General features: G+C 54.3%; 1 protein-coding gene across 6 annotated transcripts in view; it reads left to right on the plus strand.

Annotated features, from left to right (window-relative positions):
* Positions 1-18,170, plus strand: part of CAMK2B (calcium/calmodulin dependent protein kinase II beta) — a 95,279-nt gene that overhangs the window by 21,287 nt on the left and 55,822 nt on the right. For all 6 annotated transcript variants that reach the window (XM_029233200.1, XM_029233202.1, XM_029233199.1 and 3 more), the window contains exon 2: positions 12,603-12,697. In XM_029233200.1, the coding sequence (XP_029089033.1) occupies positions 12,603-12,697 (95 nt within the window). The remainder of the gene's footprint in view (positions 1-12,602; positions 12,698-18,170) is intronic.

Below are 18,170 nucleotides of genomic sequence, written 5' to 3' on the forward strand. Positions count from 1 at the left end.
TTGAATATATAGATCAACTTGGAAAGAACAGATATTGTGACAATATCGAGTCTTCCTATTCACGCATGGGATATCTCTCCGTTTATTTAGTTCTTCTTTGATTTCATTCATCAGTATAGACCTTGTACATATTTTGTTGATTTATACCTAAGTGTTTCATTTTTTGGTGCTAATGTAAATAGTATTGTGTTTTTACTTTCAAATTCCACTCGCTCATTGCTGATATATAGAAAGGAAATTGACTTTTGTATATTAATCTTGTATCCTTCAACCTTGCTATAATCATTTATTAGTTCCAGGATTTCTTTGGTCAATTCTTTGGGGATTTTCTACACAGATAATCATATCATCTGGGAAGAAAGACAGTTTTATATTTTCCTTTCCAGTCTGTATACCTTTTATTTCCTTTTCTTGCCTTACTGCATTAGCTGAGACTTCCAGTATGATGTTGAAAAAGAGTGGTGAGAAGGGACATTCTTGCCTTGTTTCTGAACTTAGAGGAAAAGCACCTACTTTCTCACCAAAAATATGATGTTAGTTGTAGGTTTTTTGTAAATGCTTGCTGCGGACTGAATTGTGTGCCCCCCAAATTCATAGGTTGAAGCCCTAACCCCCCCATGTGACTGTATTTAGAGATTGGTTATTTAGGAGGTAATTAAGGTTAAAAGAGGCCATAATGGTGGGGCTCTGATCTGATAGGATTAGTGTCCTTATAGGAAGAGACACCAGACACTTTGCTCTTTCTCCATATGTACCCACTGAGGAAAGGCCAGGTTAGCACACAGCAAAATGGTGGCCACCTACAAGTCAAGAGAAGAGAGCTCATATAAGAAACCAAACCCTGCCGGACCTTGATCTTGGACTTCCAACCTCCAGAACTATGAGAAAATAAATAAATTTCTCTTGTTTAAGCCACCCAGTCTATAATATTTTCTTATCAGCCTGAGTTGACTAATACAATGTGCTTTATCAAGTTGAGAAAGTTCCCCTCTATTCCTAGTTTGCTGAGAGTTTTTTTTTTTTTTTTTTTTTTTTGGGGTACGCGGGCCTCTCACTGTTGTGGCCTCTCCTGTTGCGGAGCACAGGCTCCGGACGCGCAGGCTCAGCGGCCATGGCTCACGGGCCCAGCCGCTCCGCGGCATGTGGGATCTTCCCGGACCGGGGCACGAACCCGCGTCCCCTGCATCAGCAGGCAGACTCTCAACCACTGCGTCACCAGGGAAGCCCTGAGAGTTTTTATTATGAATGGGTGTTGGATTTTGTCAAATGCTTTTTCTGCATCTATTAATATGATCATGTGATTTTCTTTTTAAGCCAGTTGATGTGATGCATTACATTAATTGGTTTTCAAATGTTGAACCAGCCAGGCTTGCACAACTGGGATAAATCCTACTTGGTCATGGCGTATAATTCTATTTATACATTGGTGGATTCAATTTGCTAATATTTTGTTGAGGGTTTTTGCATCTATGTTTGTGAGAAATATTGATCTGTAGTTTTCTTGTAATGTTATTATTGATTCAACTTCTTTAATAGATATAGGTCTATTCAAATTGTCTATTTCTTTTATTTTTTTTTACTGTTTAAAATTGAGGTATAGTTAATCTCCAATATTATATTAGTTCTAGGTGTACAATATAGTGATTCAAAATTTTTACAGATTATACTCCATTTAAAGTTCTTATAAAATATTGGCTGTATTCCCCGAATTCCCTGTGCTGTACAGTATATCCTTGTAACGTATCCATTTTATAAACAGTAGTTTGTTATCCCCTACCCTTATCTTGCCCCTCCCCCTTCCTTCTCCCCACTGGTAACCACTAGCTTGTTCTCTATATCTGTGAATCTGTGTTTTGTTATATTCATTCGTTTGTTTTATTTTTTAGATTCCACACATAAATGATATAATACAGTATTTGTTGTTCTGGTCTATTTCTTCTCGTGAGAGTTTTGGCAAATTGTGTCTTTCAAGGAATTGGTCCATTTCATCTAGGTTTCATCAAGTTTGTGGATATAGAGTTGTTCATAGTATTTCTTTATTATCCTTTTAATTTCCAAGGGATCAGTAGTGATGGCCCCTCTTTCATTTCTGACATCTGTGTCCTCCCTCTTGTTATCTTAGCCTGGCTGAAGGCTTGTCAACTTTATGGGTCTTTTCAAAGAACAGCTTTTGGTTTCATTGGTTTTTCTCTGTTGATTTTCTGTTTTCAGTGTCATTTATTTCTGCTCCAACTTTTATTATGTCTTTTCTTCTGCTTACTTTGAATTTAATTTGCTCTTCTTATTTCTAGTCGCCTAAGGTGGAAACGTAGATTATTGATTTTAAATCTTCTTTCCTAATATATGCAATCAATGGTATAATTTTTTTCTAAGCAGTTTTTTTTTACTGCATTCCACAATTTTGATAAGTTTTATTTTCATTTTCACTTTGTTAAAATGTTTAAAATTTTCTTTCGAGATTTCTTCTTTTTTTATTTTACTGTGTAATTTATTCCATAGTTTTTATTTTTAAATGTTTGTAAATTGTAAAATATTACACGTAGATGATTTTCCATTTAAAAAATAATGTGGGGCTTCCCTGGTGGCGCAGTGGTTGAGAGTCCGCCTGTCAATGCAGGGGACACGGGTTTGCGCCCCGGTCCAGGAAGATCTCACATGCCGTGGAGCGGCTGTGTCCGTGAGCCATGGCTGCTGAGCCTGCGGGTCTGGAGCCTGTGCTCCGCAAAGGGAGAGGCCACAACAGTGAAAGGCCTGCGTACCGCAAAAAAAAAAAAAAAAAAAAAAAAAAAAGTGAAACACCCCTGCACCTAAAAACCCAGGACAAGAAGGTAAACTTGGGCTTCCCTGGTGGCGCAGTGGTTGAGAGTCCGCCTGCCGATTAAGGGGACATGGGTTCATGTCCCGGTCCGGGAAGATCCCACATGCCGTGGAGCGGCTGAGCCTGCGCGTCCGAAGCCTGTGCTCTGCAATGGGAGAGGCCACAACAGTGACAGGCCTGCGTACTGCAAAAAAAAAAAAAAAAAGAAGGAGAAAAAAAAGAAGGTAAACTTGACCCACTGACCTTTTCCCTGATTCATATCCTCTATCATTAGCCTCCTTACCCAAGAGGTGATGCTGTTGAGGTTTCTTCTTTGACTCTTGTGTTATTTGGAAGTATGTTGTTTAATCCCCATGTATTTTGGGGTTTTCCAGCCATCTCTTCTTTTTTCATTTCCAATTTAATTCCATTGTGATCTGAGAGCATACTTTGTATTATTTCTTTTCTTATAAATTCGTTAAGGGTGTTTTATGGCCCAGAATGTGCTCTATCTTAGTGAAAGTTCATGTGAGCTTGAGAAGAATGTGTGTTCTGTTGTTGTTGGATGAAGTTGTCTCTAGATGTTAATTACATCCAGTTGCTAGATGGTGCTTTTCAGTTCAGCTGTGTCCTTCCCAAATTTCTGCCTGCTGGGTCTGTGCATTTCTGATAGAGGGGTGCTGGAGTTTCCAAGTGTACTAGTGGATTCACCTACTTTTCCTTACAGGTCTTTCAGTTTTGCCTCATATAGTTTGTCCTTCTGCTGCTGGGGGTATACATGTAAGGGTTATGTCTTAGAGAAATGACCACCTTATCATGATGTGAAATCTCTCTTTGTCCCTGGTAACTTTCCGTACTCAAGTCTGCTCTGTCTGAGATCAATATGGTATATCTTTCTCCGTCCTTTGACTTTTTTTCATTGTGGTAAAATATACATAACATAAAATTTACCATTTTAACCATTGTTAAATGTAGAGTTTAGTGCCATCAAGTATATTCACAGTGTTGTGTAACCGTCACCACTACCCATTTTCAGAACTTTTTCATCACCCCAAACAATAACTCTGTACCCACTCAGTAATCCCATTGAGTCCCACTTCCTTCAGATCCCACTGTGTCCCCTGGGCTGGTGCCCACCCTCTTGTTCCTGTTGGCTTTGCTGCCTTGAGCCCTCCAGGAAGCTTCTCAAGGATGTCTGTACCCGGTGGAATGGGGACTCAGGGGACCATAGCGGGGAGGGGTGGTGGATCTGGGCGGTACTGAGAGTGACCGTGTGAGGTGTGAGGCCCGAGAGGTTTAAGAGCAACACGGCGTCATGGACAAGCGTCAGAGCCGGGCTGTTCTCATCTGTGTAGGACTCACAGACTTGGCGTGACTGTATCAAGTAACAATGATGACGTGAGCGCATGGGAAATGTGAAAGGATTACCCTTTGTGGTCATTTATATCTAAATCTCATTAGGATGTAGGGTGCATTTTGTCATAAGCCTTACGTGGTCAGGACATGGCTCCCCAGTCTGCTCACGGAGCGTTCCGTCTGCTCTCAGCGCTGTCAGAAATGTAAGAAAGCGTTCTCTCTGAGTTGACGTTCCTGGCTCTTCCAGGTGAAGCCCTGCTCCCCGGGGTGTCTGGCAGGAGGGCAGTGGGGGGACCTTGATGCCCGCGTGGGTGGGGAGGGGGCTTCCGATGGGAGGAGCGGCCGCCGTGGCCTGGGTGCCCTGTTCCAAGGGGCAGGCAGGGAGAAGAGGGGCCCACGCTGGGGTTTTCTCCATCTGAGATGCACCCACAGACTCCATGGGCAGCGCTGCTGTTCTTATGTTTGGGTGGGTGTCCTCAGATGGCATTTCTGTCCCACCCTGGCCATTTGTTTCTTTGTTGAGGGATGCATTCGGTGTTGAGCCCTTAGACTAGAACCCCTCCCTGTCCCCCGCTCTTGGCCCAATTGAGACTTCTTTGGGTAAAGATTTCTCTGGACTTGAGGACATGGCGGGGGGAAGGGTAAGCTGGGACGTAGTGAGAGAGTGGCATGGACATATATACACTACCAAATGTAAAATAGATAGCTAGGGGGAAGCAGCCGCATAGCACAGGGAGGTCAGCTTGGTGCTCTGTGACCACCTAGAGGGGTGGGACAGGGAGGGTGGGAGGGAGACGCAAGAAGGAGGAGATATGGGGATAGATATATATGTAGAGCTGATTCACTTTGTTGTACAGCAGAAACTAACACACTATTGTAAAGCAATCATACTCCAATAAAGCTGTCAAAAAAAAATAAAAGTGAAACAGTGAAGACCAAAAAAAAAAAAAAGATTTCTCTGGTCAAAGAAGTTAGGGAAAGGCTGTACCTCATACTCACTGGTTGGAAATTCACAGTACAGATGACCGTGTTAAAGGCCCTGGGAAGTCCTGCAGTAAAAAAGGAAGGAAAGAAGGACGGAAGGAAGGAAGGAAGGAAAACATTTTAACTTACTGGTTTCTAAACTTTTTTGCCCACAGAACCCCCTTCGTACCTAACATCTGGGAACATCCTGTGGAGCTAATATGTGATGATGGTCATTTGGGAAATGTTTGACTGGTACACGCAGTGGCAGATTCCATAAGGCAGAGTTGGGGGCCAGCATGTGCTATGGGTTGAATTGTGTCTCCTCCAAATTCAGATGTGGACTCCTAACCCCCGTACCTCAGAATGCGACCTCATCTGGAAATAAGGTTGTCATAGACGTAATTAGTTAAGCTGAGGTGGAGGGTGGGCCCTCATCCAGTAGGACTGTGTCCTTCTGAAAAGGGGAAACTTGGGCAGAGACACACAGGGAGAATGCCATGTGAACATGAAGGCAGAGATGGGGGTGATGCTTCTACAAGCCAAGGAGCCCCAGGGATCACCAGCAAAACCCCAGAAGCTGGAGAGAGGCCTGGGACAGTGTCTCCCTCACAGCCTCAGAAGGAACCGACCCTGCCAACATGTTGGTCTTGGACTTTCGGCCTCCAGAACTGTGGGACGATCTCTGTTGTTTCAGCTGCCCAGCCCATGTACTGGTGGCCCCAGTACCCTAGCACAGCATGGATGACTTAAGACTTGCATTTCTGGCCCAGGCTCAGAGGTCGGGGCCGGGGAGCTGCCAGGATTCCAAGGAAGGACCTTGGAAAGTCCAGGGTCAGACTTGGGGGAAGTGGCAAGAGGTGGTGTTTTCATCGCTGGCGTGGGTTGTAAATCACCCAGAGACTGTGCCTTTGGAAATAAACTCTACAGAAATAACCGAGATGTTTACGGCAGGCATTTACAAGCAGGGAAATTGGAAACACCCCAAATGCCTGCCAATCAAGGAAGCACTCGGCTACCCATGGAAGGAACGTTCTCTATGGTGAAGATGACAAGTATATGCGATCTAGGTCAGAGAGTGGGAATTGCGTGATGTTAAATATATAAATTGTGATGTTAAATATAAAAGCAGGAACTCAGGCGCTGATAAGAGGCATGCCAGGATGCTGCAGAGAATACAGGGATTAAATGTTGTCCAGTGTCGGTCTCTAGTGTGTCTACTTCAGGCCCTGTTCTGGAACGCAGGACGTTCTGGGTCCTGGGCAGGAGTGGGACACGGTCTCCTGAGCTCTGTGTGCCGTCCTGTTGGTGGATGCTGGGCAGCCCTCATGGGCCTGCGCTCTGGACGTCGCTCTTGTACTGGGACCTCATGCTCCTGCCCAGCATGGCACGTGCTTGCCCAAATCCCCTTGGAGCCAGCACACTCTCCTCACCGGCTCTGACCCCGAGGCCGGGGAGCCTGGGGAGGGTCCCATACCCTCCTGGTGTCCCTGGACGGCGTCCACTGGTGAAGCAGTATGTAGCTGCCGGATCATGCCATGGAAGAGTCGTTCACAGGGTGGGGAAGTAGTGAGAGGGAAAAGCAGAACAGAAACGGCAAGAGGCTCCTGAGTGTTGAAGAGGAAAGCCTTCCTGTGGTGTAGACCTCACTGGAGACACATCAGAACATCGTGGGACGCCAGACAACGGGTTACGGAGATGGAGGCGGCTTCGACTCGCTCAATTGAAACCACTTGTTTACTCCATTTTCTGCTGCGAGCAGGGATTCTGTTTTTAAAATTGTTATTATAAGCAGGAAAAAACCCCCACAACAACCTCATGTAGAAGTTCCTATTTTCTACCAAATTGCTTAGGTCCAGATTAAAAATATAAAGGGACCTCCCCCGTCATTTTAATCAAAGGTAGAAAAAAAAATGTTTGCTAACACACACATAAGCAACAGCTTGATGTAGTTTAAATCCACAAATCCAAGCAAGCGAAGGGCCTGGCGTGGTGAGTGAGCGTGTCTGCTGGGCTGTCCTCCCCGCTACCCGCCCTCCCCGCCCCCGAGCGCTGGCCCAGACCCTCCTCAGCCGAGCCCACTCGGGCGGCCCAGGCCGGGCAGAATGGACGTATCAGGCCTCAGGCTGGTTCAGGACATCCATGTGTTAGTTAACGCGGTAAATAAAACTGTTGGACCAGCCAAGTGCCTCTGCTGCCTGCTTAGCCTGTTCCAGAAAGATCTTCGTGTGTGGATCTGCCTGGGGAGTCGGGGGCCAGGAGGGCTGTTTTCACTGAGCGGGCATCCCTGCGCTCACCCTGTGTGGGAGCCTTTACAAAGCAGATAAACAAGGCTTTGGTCCTTTCCTTTCCCTCGGGACTCCTGGCTGCTTTGGGCTGTAGAAGTTAAGGCTGTGGACGGGTCCGAGCCGTGGGCCCTTGTCTCTGGCTGGCTGGCAGGAATTCCCGTTTCCCGAGCACCTGAGTTAGCAGAGTATGGATGGGATCTCCCGGGTTGTTTGGCCACCGGGTGTGTCTGCCACCGGGCTGTGCAAACAGCTCGCAGCCCTGGTGGCAGGCAGGCAGGTGCCTGCGAGGCTGGGACTGGGTGGAGAGAGCCGGAGTCGGGTGCAGGGCTGGAGCCAGGGCTGGGGGCGGTGGAGACAGGAGCTGCCACGTCCCTGGAATGTCTGCTGGGAGGGATGCAGTGGAAGCGCTGAGCGGCCGCTGAGCAGCAGAAGTAGGGGCTCCCCGGGTTGCACGATTCTGACGCCTGCTCCGTGCCGGGACCTCTGCACGTGTTGCCTGTGACCGTCATGAGGAAGCCCTGCAGCCCCAGGCCCCGGACGCAGGGTCCCGAGAGCAGCATCCATGGTCAGCGCTTCTGTGTCCCCGCCGTGGGGACAGGGCGAGACCGGACCCTCCCGCCCCAGCAGCCTCTCCCACCAACACGCTGTGGTCAGCGGGCAGCGGGCAGAGGGCAGGCTGGGCAGCTGGGCTCGGCCAACAGAGCAGGGAGCGGACAGGTCCCCAAAGCAGGCGTAGTGGGGGCCTCCATGGGGGCTGCAGGTAATCGGTGTCAGGGGCAAGTTCCAGGTGGCAGCGGGCGGGCGGGCACGGGGGCAGCTCAGAGGCATGGCCACAGGTTGGACGGGGAGCAAAGAGAGAGTAAAGGGGACGGGGAGCCGCTGGCTGGCTCACTGCGTCTGCCCGGTGTGCAGGGGCCAGTCACCCCCTTCGCTGGCGAGAGACTGACGAGTGCCACCGTGGGTCCGCGCGGCCACAGCAGTGCTGGGCGCCCACCTGCAGCAGACCAGACCCCAGGCAGCTGTGGTGTTAACCTGCCCCTCTCTCTGGCCGGCCTCTCTGGTTGTGGTCCCACAGCAGACAGGAGAGGGCTTTCTTATCCGCCAGCCGGCAAGGACTGAAAGAGTGTTTTCTTCCTTTCATTAGCTTTACCTGATTTTTAAAAGCCCCATGACATGCTTGGTGCTTGGGAGCCTCCTCCTCTGAGCACGTTACTCAGATCACTTGAAACCCGAGCGCAGCAGTACGTGCCACACCAGGCATCGTGTGGCGACCTCGAGGTTCAGGGGGTCCCCCTACCAGGCGCACCCTCTTCCCAGGCACCTTCACCCACACCCAGACCTTCACCCTCACCCTCCCTGACCTTCACCCTCACCCAGACCCCCACCTTCCTGGCTTCTCCCCCGCAAGCTGCGCTGGGTGGCCTTGCTGACCCTGCAGCCGGCCACCACCCGCCACGCCGTTCGTGGACGGTCGGAGTGTCGGGCAGTGCAGGCAGGTCTCACCCGGATGCAGTCCACTGCCCGCCCTGTCCGTGTGTGCTTCTGCATCTTCATCCTAGCCTATCTGTGGGTACGGTGGGGAGCCTCCTGCTTTGATCAGGGGCTTCGTGGCCTCCGCTCCATAGGAGACATCCCCCCACCTACAGACGCTCCCACTCATCCAGGGAAGCCTCGGGAGGTGACCCTCTCCTGCTGGCCTGTGGTCCAGAGTCTGCCCCATCCCGGGCTCTCCCTGTCCTTCTAGAAGGCTGCCCATTCTTGTCCCGCTGGCCTGACACTTGCTGAGGTCCAGCATCTCCACTCTCCACAGACGACCTGTGGTGCTTTTACTCTCTTATCACAGTCTGGACACTGTGCCTGGCCCCAGCATCCCGATTGCATGTGGAGAGCCACAGCGTAGGGCCAGAAACGGACAGATGAATAATTATAATAAAGTGGGCAAAGTGAGCCGAGACACGCGCAGCGTCCGGCGTCCAGAGGAGACCAGGCTGACTTCCTGTGGGAGCTGGGAAAGATTTCCGAGAGGAGGTACTGAATTGAGTCTTGAAGGATGCAAAGGAGTTTGCCTGGGGGCAGTGGGGACGCGCTTAGCATGCGGACCGGGCCCTTCGTCCGTGTTGTTGTCTCCATGACTGCAAGTTTCCGGGGGGTAGATGCTGTGAGCACTGAGGGCGGGTGGTTGCTGGCCTCACTGTTGCCTGTGATGTTCAAGGTGTCGGGGGCCCCTAGCCCATGGCCCGCACGGCACATGCCTTTTGGCATGCTGGCACTTCTGGGGGGCCTCCTTGTGATGGGCCTCGACTAACTAGCAGAGCGACCAGGAAGGGGGCGGATGCCTGGGGTAGGGGTGGGAGGAGACTGGGGGATGGTGGTGACCGGGAGGCTGGCTTCAAGGATGGAAGAGGGGAGCTGAGGGGCTGCCCGAGGGGCGGTGGTCATCGCGGGTAGAGCCTCTTCCCTGCACTCTCCCTCTGAGTAGTTAAGTCACGGAGAGCCCTCTAACTCGTGAGGTTCCGCAGGCGCCTGGCCAAGCTTTCCTGGCGACTTCCACGTGTCTTCAGCTGGGAGACTGAGCTCTGAGGGCTCCCCAGGGGCCCAGCACAGCCTCACCCCAGGCCGGCCCAGGTTCCCCCTTATAGCTGACAGGCACTGGAGTGCAGTGCCCCGTGGCAGACCAGGGTGGGGTGGCCGGGCCCGGGGGTCAGGCAGCTCTTTCTAGAACTTCTCTTCAGGCCGGGCAGCAGGGGCAGGAGAAGCCCTACACCAGAGGGGCTTCCAGAGGTGCCCTCCCCCGCACCTGGCAGGCAGGACTCCGGGAGAGGAAGGCCTGTGTCCAGGAGCAGGCCCTGTGCCAGCTTGAGTGCAGCCTATGAGCACCATTATTGAGCGCTTGCTGGATGCCAGGAGCTGTGCCTGCCGCCTTCCTGGTTTCCTCCAGCGTCTGGCTCCTGCCCGCTTGGCACTGCCCTCATCACCAACCCAGAGCCGTCTACGGAGGAGAGAGCAGGGTCTGAACTGGAAGATGTGGGGCAGTGGGGCAGCCTGTCCAGGATCGTCCATCTGGCTGCCGGCTCTCGTTCACTTTATTTATGCGCATCCTGCTGTGCGCCAGGGAGAATTCCCGGCTCCCTGTCACTTAGTCCTGTACTTACCCTGGCTGGGCAGCAGCCGGTGGACAGGCTGCGTGGGTCCCTTCCCCCTCCAGGGATGAGCTCACCCTAGGGCCCCTTGGTGCCTCGCCTGGCGCCCACCATGCTGAAAGCAGCCCCCTGGCTGTTGGGAACTTCCAGCATCGTGGGGTCGGATTCTGGCATAGGAAGCTCTATCCCAAGGAGGCTTGTGAGCCAGTGCTTGGTTGTCCGTGCGCTTTGGGGGCCACAGTGCGAAGGGTGGCGGCTCAGCCCTGTACGTGTGATACCCTCCGCCCTCCTGGGCAGGAAGCGGATTCGAAGACCAGGGATGGGCTGGGCTGGTGAGGGTGAGGCCAGTGCAGCCTCGGGCGGCCCTCGCAGTGGCTCTGTGAGTCTTTCCTGCTCCTTAGATGGATGGGAAAACTGAGGCTCAGAGGGTGCAACCTGGTGCAGAGCAGGCCTTGAACCCAGACCTGCTCAAAGCCTGTGGCCTTTCCCCCTCACCAAGCTCTCTCCCAAGCTAGTCTCACCGGTCAAAAAAAAATCCTTTCTTTATGTTTTTTTCTTAAAATAATAATAATAATAAAAGAATATTTTGAGAACATAACCCATGCACGTAGTGAGAAAATCACACAGGACAGAGGATGTAGAGTGAATTGTGTGCCCCCCGCCCAACCCCCAGCTCCCCGTCCCACAGAGGCAGCCGCTGCCCAGTTCCCTGGCTGACTTTGGAAAAGCAAAGATATGGCTCTGAGCACAGCTAGTGATCATAAAGACCTGGGTCGTTAAGAAAATGTTCAAATAGATTTAGTGTAATACTTATTTATTTTCCAAGGAAGTGAATAGTCTGTCTTAATGACGTTTTGATCTCAAACAGGATTAGAGCAAAAAAGCGTTCCCTGTTTAAGACGCTGCTTTCCTGGGGCCCAGGGTCCGGGTTCGGGCAGCTGGTGGGCTTCTCAGGCTGCGTGGGCAGCAGGGCTCCGGGGTGGGGTTATGAGGGGGGTCGGGGGGAGGCTGTGTTCCGATGGAGGCCGTGCCTGCAAGGGCCCCTGGGGGGGGGAGGGGGGGGGAGGGGCCTGCGGTCAGGGGTGTCCCCAGCCCCCCTGGCCCCACGTGCTCAGCCACCTGTGGCCTTTGTGCCCACCTCTCCCTGGCGGCCTCCAGTCTGGACCCTTCCCAAGACATTTCCCGTTCCGGCTGTGTCTCATACGTGCTGGGTCTAATGTTCTTCGAAGATGATCTCAAATCAAATTAAACCGACGGTGGTGACAAGTTGAATACCGTGGAGGACCTTCTGACGGGCCCCAGGCTCCCTCAGGCCTGTGCCCCACGCCTGCCCTGGACCCACACGGGCCTGTTCTCTGGCCTCTGGCTTGCCGTGCCGCCTCCTGCAAAACTTCCTCCTCTCAAGGGTCACTGTTTCGGGGCCACGTGCAGGACGTCTCGATGGCCTTGGCAGTGGTCACCCACTCTCCTGGGTTCCCTTCTCTTGGCCCCCCAGGCTGGTCCCCTCTCCTCTCAGGAGCACTAATGCTGTGGGCGTGTAAATGTCTCCTCTGCTATGGGACTCTGCAGCCTCTGCTGTAACTTGGGGCAGTGTTGGTGGAGGATCCGGGGGAGGGGGCCCTGGCCTCCAGCTTTGCAGCTTAATTATGCGATGCTTCTCCCTCCCTCCAGAACCTTCACAGAGTCCCCGCAGGCTGCACCAGTCTATTCCGCTGTCTGGAGCTGGGCCAGGGTTCATTGCTCTGGGAGGACTCACTGGGTCTCACGGCCTGGGCATAGAGCGAGGGAGGATGCTCGCTTAGAGGCCCTCGGTCCAGCTGGCCCATGAGGATGCCCAGGCGGGGTGTCTCACAGGAGCTGGGTGTGCCAGTCGGCTGGGCTCTGCCAGCTGCTGGGAAAGGGGCCCCTGCCGGGCTGGCACTGGGCGGGGTGGGCTGGGAGTCGTTTTGGGGGAGGGGCGCCCCTTCCTCGCACAGAGGCTGGGCCTCATGACCGGGTGCTGGGTGTTCACCGGGGGATTAATCGGCTCCCTGCCTCTGTTTCCCATTTCTCCCCCAGGGGGGCTTTCTCTGTGGTCCGACGCTGTGTCAAGCTCTGCACCGGCCATGAGTATGCAGCAAAGATCATCAACACCAAGAAGCTATCCGCCAGAGGTAGGGAATGGCTGTGCTGGCTGGCGAGGGCCGGGGGCCGGGGCTGGAGCCCGTCCTGAGGGATCGGGCTCGGCCCGTGGCTCACGGGGGGCACAGATGGAGCAGGGGCAGTGGGATGTGAATGGTGCCCGTGGCCGAATGGGGCCGGGAGGGAGAGGCACCGGCACACCCTCACATCTGGAATTGCACTGTCGCTCTGGTTTGGAGGCTCGTGGAGCCCCTGCCTCACCTCCCCAGGGCTGGACGGGGAGAGGCGTGTGGCCAGGTGGCTGAAGTGATCAGGTAAGGTCGTCTGCCCATGAACTGTGGGCCAGAGGGGGCCTCGGTGACCTGAAGACTTTGGGTGACAGGGCAATGCTTGAGGGGCGGCACGAACGGCACGTTTCCTAACTCAGCCCCCGCCGGTCTTCTGGACACAGGGATGCACCTGGGGACTCATCTGCCTATGCTGGGGAGGGCTCGGGGGTCTGCAGGGGTGGGCTTGGTGCTGGCCCCGGGCATGTGGCCTCACCCCATCCAGCACCGTCGAAGGCCCTTGCTGGGGGACGGCCCGTTCTGGGCAGACGGACAGACCCCTGCCCTCGTGGGAGCCAGTGGAGTTCCACGTGGCGGGGATGAGGCGGGACGTTGGGGCAGGGGATGACATGGGGCGACAAGGCCAAGGTGCAGGTGCCGCCCTGAGCAGGTGATGTCAGAGCACAGAACCGAGGGGACAGGGGGCCGGGAGCCAGGCAGGGGGTCTGGTGGGGCCTCCAGCGTGGGTGTGGAGGCATGGGCCGTCCCAGTGAGGTAGCAGCACCACTGCCGCCCCCTGTGCTGTGGGGAGCCCACGGATCTCCAGCCCCAGGGTCAGACAGGAGGGGCTGGGTGACCCCTTTGGCAGAGGGAGCTAAGCCCCTGGCCTGACGGTCTCCCACCTCCAGGCACACACATGACCCCACTTAACACCCAGACACAAATCTGAGCCAACAGAGAGGCTCCTTCTCTGCAAAGAGGCCCTGACTGTAGGCAGTCCTGGCCCGAATCCCTCCGCGAGGCTGGTGCTGAGAACGCCTCCGTCTGTAGGGTCTGCAGTTTCCAGCGCGGCGGCCTGTGTGGGCAGGCGGCTGAGCCCGCTCTGCGGTTCGCTGAGGTGCGTGTACGTGTTGTCTGGGCGCCTGCTGTGTCCCAGGCCTTCAGGGTTGAGTGTTTCCAGGGCCGGGCGCTGCTGTCCCAGCCTAGCCGAGGGGCTGGTTGTGCTCCGGTGATGAGGATGACACTGGGCCCCGCAGAGACAAGAGTCTGCGAGCCAGACAGCCCTGGGGTGTTTGTGTCGGGAAAGCTCAGATCCCGCAGCTAAACTGTGATCGTAATAATAATGCACAAGCTAATATTTACCGAGCGTTTGCTGTATGCATGGTGCCGCCAGATGCAGGGCAGCTTCCGTGTTTACTGACACTGGGTGTGTGGCAGTGGTGAGCCACCAGTGTCAGATGTTTTCGGGGGGATGTGTCCGCACAGTGTGTCCGTGGAGTTTCTAAAGCAGGAGGAACATTCCGCTTCATTCCATAGGCTTGTGCCAGGCCACAGGAGGAGAGAGAGCCCACCTTCAGAGGTCCCATGGACTCATGAGGGACACCCTCACTCATCCACCAACTTTACCTAGCCTCTCCCAGTCAGTGCCCAGCACTGAGGATGGGGTGATGAGCAAACAGACCCAAACAAGCCACTACAGCCCCATTCGAGGGGTGGGAGCGCAGGGGACAGAACAGGGAGGTTGGATGGGTCTTGAAGGATGAATAGGAGTTTGTGGAACTCAGGCAGAAAACCACCTGTGTATGTTTCCGTGGAATCACGCAGCTCCTTTCAAGGAACCTCACGCTCCCCTGTTTATATCCTCAAAGTGTTCTATAAATCGGGAGGATCAAAAGCAGTGGAAGGGCTTCCCTGGTGGCGCAGTGGTTGAGAGTCCACCTGCCGATGCAGGAGACACGGGTTCGTGCCCCGGTCCGGGAAGATCCCACGTGCTGCAGAGTGGCTGGGCCTGTGAGCCATGGCCGCTGAGCCTGCGCGTCCGGAGCCTGTGCTCCACAACGGGAGAGGCCACAACAGTGAGAGGCCCGCGTACCGCAAAAAAAAAAAAAAAGCAGTGGAAGTCTGAAATTCCTTGTGTGCTCCACAATTACAACCTGCTCTTTCTTCCACCCCTGCAGTAGCAGGCCTGCTGCCCACTTCCTGAGAGCCAGCCTGCTTTCCATTGAGTCCTGGAGGCTGGGCCCCCGGAGACCCCTGCTAAGGGCACCGCTGTGGAGCTGTGCAGACCTGGGGCTCCCTCAGCCCTGTGCCTGGCCTCAGTCTCCTTCCTGGCTGGGCGTAGCCTGGGTTGGATGGTGGCAGGCAGCGCCGCCAGCCAGGACTGGTCTGGAATCGAAGCAGCCAGCCCTTGTCTGTTGTCACCTTCCCTCGGGACCACTTTCTGGGCCAGGGAAGCCAGGACACCCCCTGCTTTGCCTCTACTCTTGGGCCCCTGCATTGCCCAGGTCTGTGGAGGTCTTGGGCATTTTTCCCCCCCGTTTACCTCGTCATTATGGAAAATTTCAAACATCCCCAAATATAGAAAAAATGATAGAAGGAGCCCCCAGCTTCCACACAACAGTTTCCAGCTCCCAGGCAATTTAGTTTTCATCTGTAACCCTCCCCATCTCCCACCCCCGCCCATATATCTTGCAGCAGATCCCAGGCCGGCCACCATTTCACCCATAGTGTTCAGCATGTTTCTGTAACGGAAAAGGATTCGAGAAACAACTGGCACCTCCCTGTGCAGGGACCCAGGAATCTTCTGACCCTCTCCAGCCCCTTTCGGGGCTTTCCGAGCTGAGTGGGCAGCGGAAGGGGTGAGGGGAGAGGGTCTTGGGCCCCCGACCCTCATCTTTACGCTGAGTGTGGACCAGCAACGGGGCAGCCAGGCTGCTGGGTTTGGTCTTGTCACCGCACAGCCCTGACCACCTCGCTGTATGACCCTGGCCATGTTACTTAGCCACCCTGTACCTTAGTTTCCCCAGCTGTAAAATTGGGATAAATCTGATATCTACCTCAGAGGGGCATTGTGAGGGTGAGAGAAGGACTAAGGTGCTTGGAAGGAGCTGGCTGAGTGTGGTGCTGCCAGGGCACCCGCTGCCTTCTTCCCCCTTTCTTGCCAGACTGTCCTGCCCAGCCTGCAGGCTCCAGGACTCCTCCTCCAGGAAGCCTCCCTGGGCCCTCACATCCAGCTTGGAACCCCCCAGGTCCCGAAGCAGTCACCTTAGACATTTCTTCATTGATCACTTGCTCCTTGAGGGCAAATGCAGTGGGTTCGTCTCTGGGCCTTCCCAGCTCCCGGCCCAGAGCCTGGGAAAACACACGTAGGAACATCCCACCCTCTCCTTACCAGCCTTTGGGGGCTGGCTCCATAAAACCCAAAGTTCTCACGTGGCCTGACACTCAGCCTTTGGCCCTGTCTTCTCCTTAACTCCCAGCAGCTCTGCTCAGGCACTTGGTCTTTTCTGGTTCTGTACACCCCAGGGCCTTTGCACCTGCCTTCTCTCTGGAAATGCTTTTCCTAAACTTTGTATCTGCTTAACTCCTGTTGATGACACTTCCTCAGAGGGGTTTCCCCTGAGTCTCCAGTGGGAATCTGGGATCTAAGCACCCTGTTTTTATTTTTTGGCTGTCTCTCCCACGAGACTGCCAGGACTTCATCTGTTTCATTCACCACTGTGTCTTCCACACCCTGCTCAGGCCCTGACAGGTGCTGAGTTCTCCATGTTTTTGAATGAATGAATGAATGTTTTGAGTGAATGGATTTTTTTTTTTTTTTGTGGTACGCGGGCCTCTCACTGTTGTGGCCTCTCCCGTTGCGGAGCACAGGCTCCGGACGTGCAGGCTCAGCGGCCACGGCTTACGGGCCCAGCCACTCTGTGGCATGTGGGATCTTCCCGGACCGGGGCACGAACCCACATCCCCTGCATCGGCAGGCGGACTCTCAACCACTGCGCCACCAGGGAAGCCCGAGTGAATGGATTTTGAAAGAGCAGATGTGTAGTCTGTGCTGGAGTGAGGTTAGTCTCCCAGGTGTGAAGTTGGGATAGGGACTGGGTGGAGTGAGGTCTAGAAGAGGGTGTGCTGCAGGGTGGGGTTTGCAGGGGAGGCCCCTGGTCACTGAGCACCTGAGCATTTGGGAGGTCCAAGTTCAGGAGAAGTTCCATGGTGAAGCCTGAGGGTGGTGGGGAAGCAGGGAGGCGAGGCCTGGAGCCCACTGCTCCTCCCTGAATCCTGGTGACCACCATGCAGCCTGCACCTGTGTTCTGCAGGGTCCGACATGCTCCCAGCAGAGGGTCCAGACGCCAGACCGGTCCCCTTCCCACAAAGGCCATTTCAGAGATGCTTGCCCCACCTGTTGTCCTGGAAGGCGCGGGTGGAGGGGAGCGGCCCATGGGTGGGGAGGAGGACGCCAGGCAAGCGCCCTAGAAAGAGGGAGAGAGGGGAAGTGGAGACTGGACCCAGAGGCCAGAGGGGAGGCCCCACTTATGCGGCTTCATATTCAGTGCAGTGTGGAGCGGGCTCGCTCAGCACTGCAGGGAGGGTGTCCACTCCTGGGCTGAGGAGACAGGCTTAGTCCTTCAAGGCTTCCAGGGATAAGAAGAGCAGCAGGAGGACGACGCTGGTGCTGGACACACAAACACTGTCCCACCCGGTAGCTAGCAGTCCTTGGGGCCACGAGGACACTGCAGGTTACACCCAGCTTGTGCCAAAGGCAGGAAGAGTTAGATTTTTTTAATTTAATACTTAATTAAATAGAGGACTGTGAGACATTCAGAGGCTGTGAATGTACTGAATAATGGGAGATTATTAAACTACTGTTAACAAAAGCAGTTAGAGGAAAATTAATTGACGGAGTGGGGGGATAAGGAGAGCAGCAGGCCCGTGAGGCTTACAAAGGTTTCCTGTTGCTCCTGCGTCCCCTCCTCCTCCCCCTCCCCTCGCTCACTGCCAGCACTAAGGGGCTGGTCTGTTGGCCTTTGGAGGGAGCCCCATAGACTGAGCTCCATTAGTACTTACTGGCCCCCAGTGTCCAGGGAGCAGGTGTCCCAGAAATGACCCCGGCCTGCAGCTGACCTCGGGGGAAGGACACTGCACAGGAACGAGGGCTTTGACCCTCAGCAGCAGTTTTCACGAGGTCGGTGGTGGGTGCCCCATTCCACAGATGAGGAAACTGAGTCCCACAGAAGCAGAGAGGTGCTCAGGATCCCACAGCCATAATGAGCAGAGCCTGGGACGGGCAGCTCTAGATTTCACCTAGCTGCGGAGGACCCAGGGTGGATCAGGTGTGGGGCTGACCTCACAGGTGGGGGGGCTGACCTCACAGGTGGGAGGCTGACCTCACAGGTAGGGGCCTGATCTCACAGGTGGGGGTCTGATTTCAAAGGTGGGGGGCTGACCTCACAGGTATGGGGCT

This window comes from Monodon monoceros, unplaced genomic scaffold (genome assembly GCF_005190385.1).
Source record: "Monodon monoceros isolate NGI ecotype Baffin Bay Population unplaced genomic scaffold, NGI_Narwhal_1 Super_Scaffold_2, whole genome shotgun sequence".
Lineage (NCBI taxonomy): Eukaryota > Metazoa > Chordata > Mammalia > Artiodactyla > Monodontidae > Monodon > Monodon monoceros.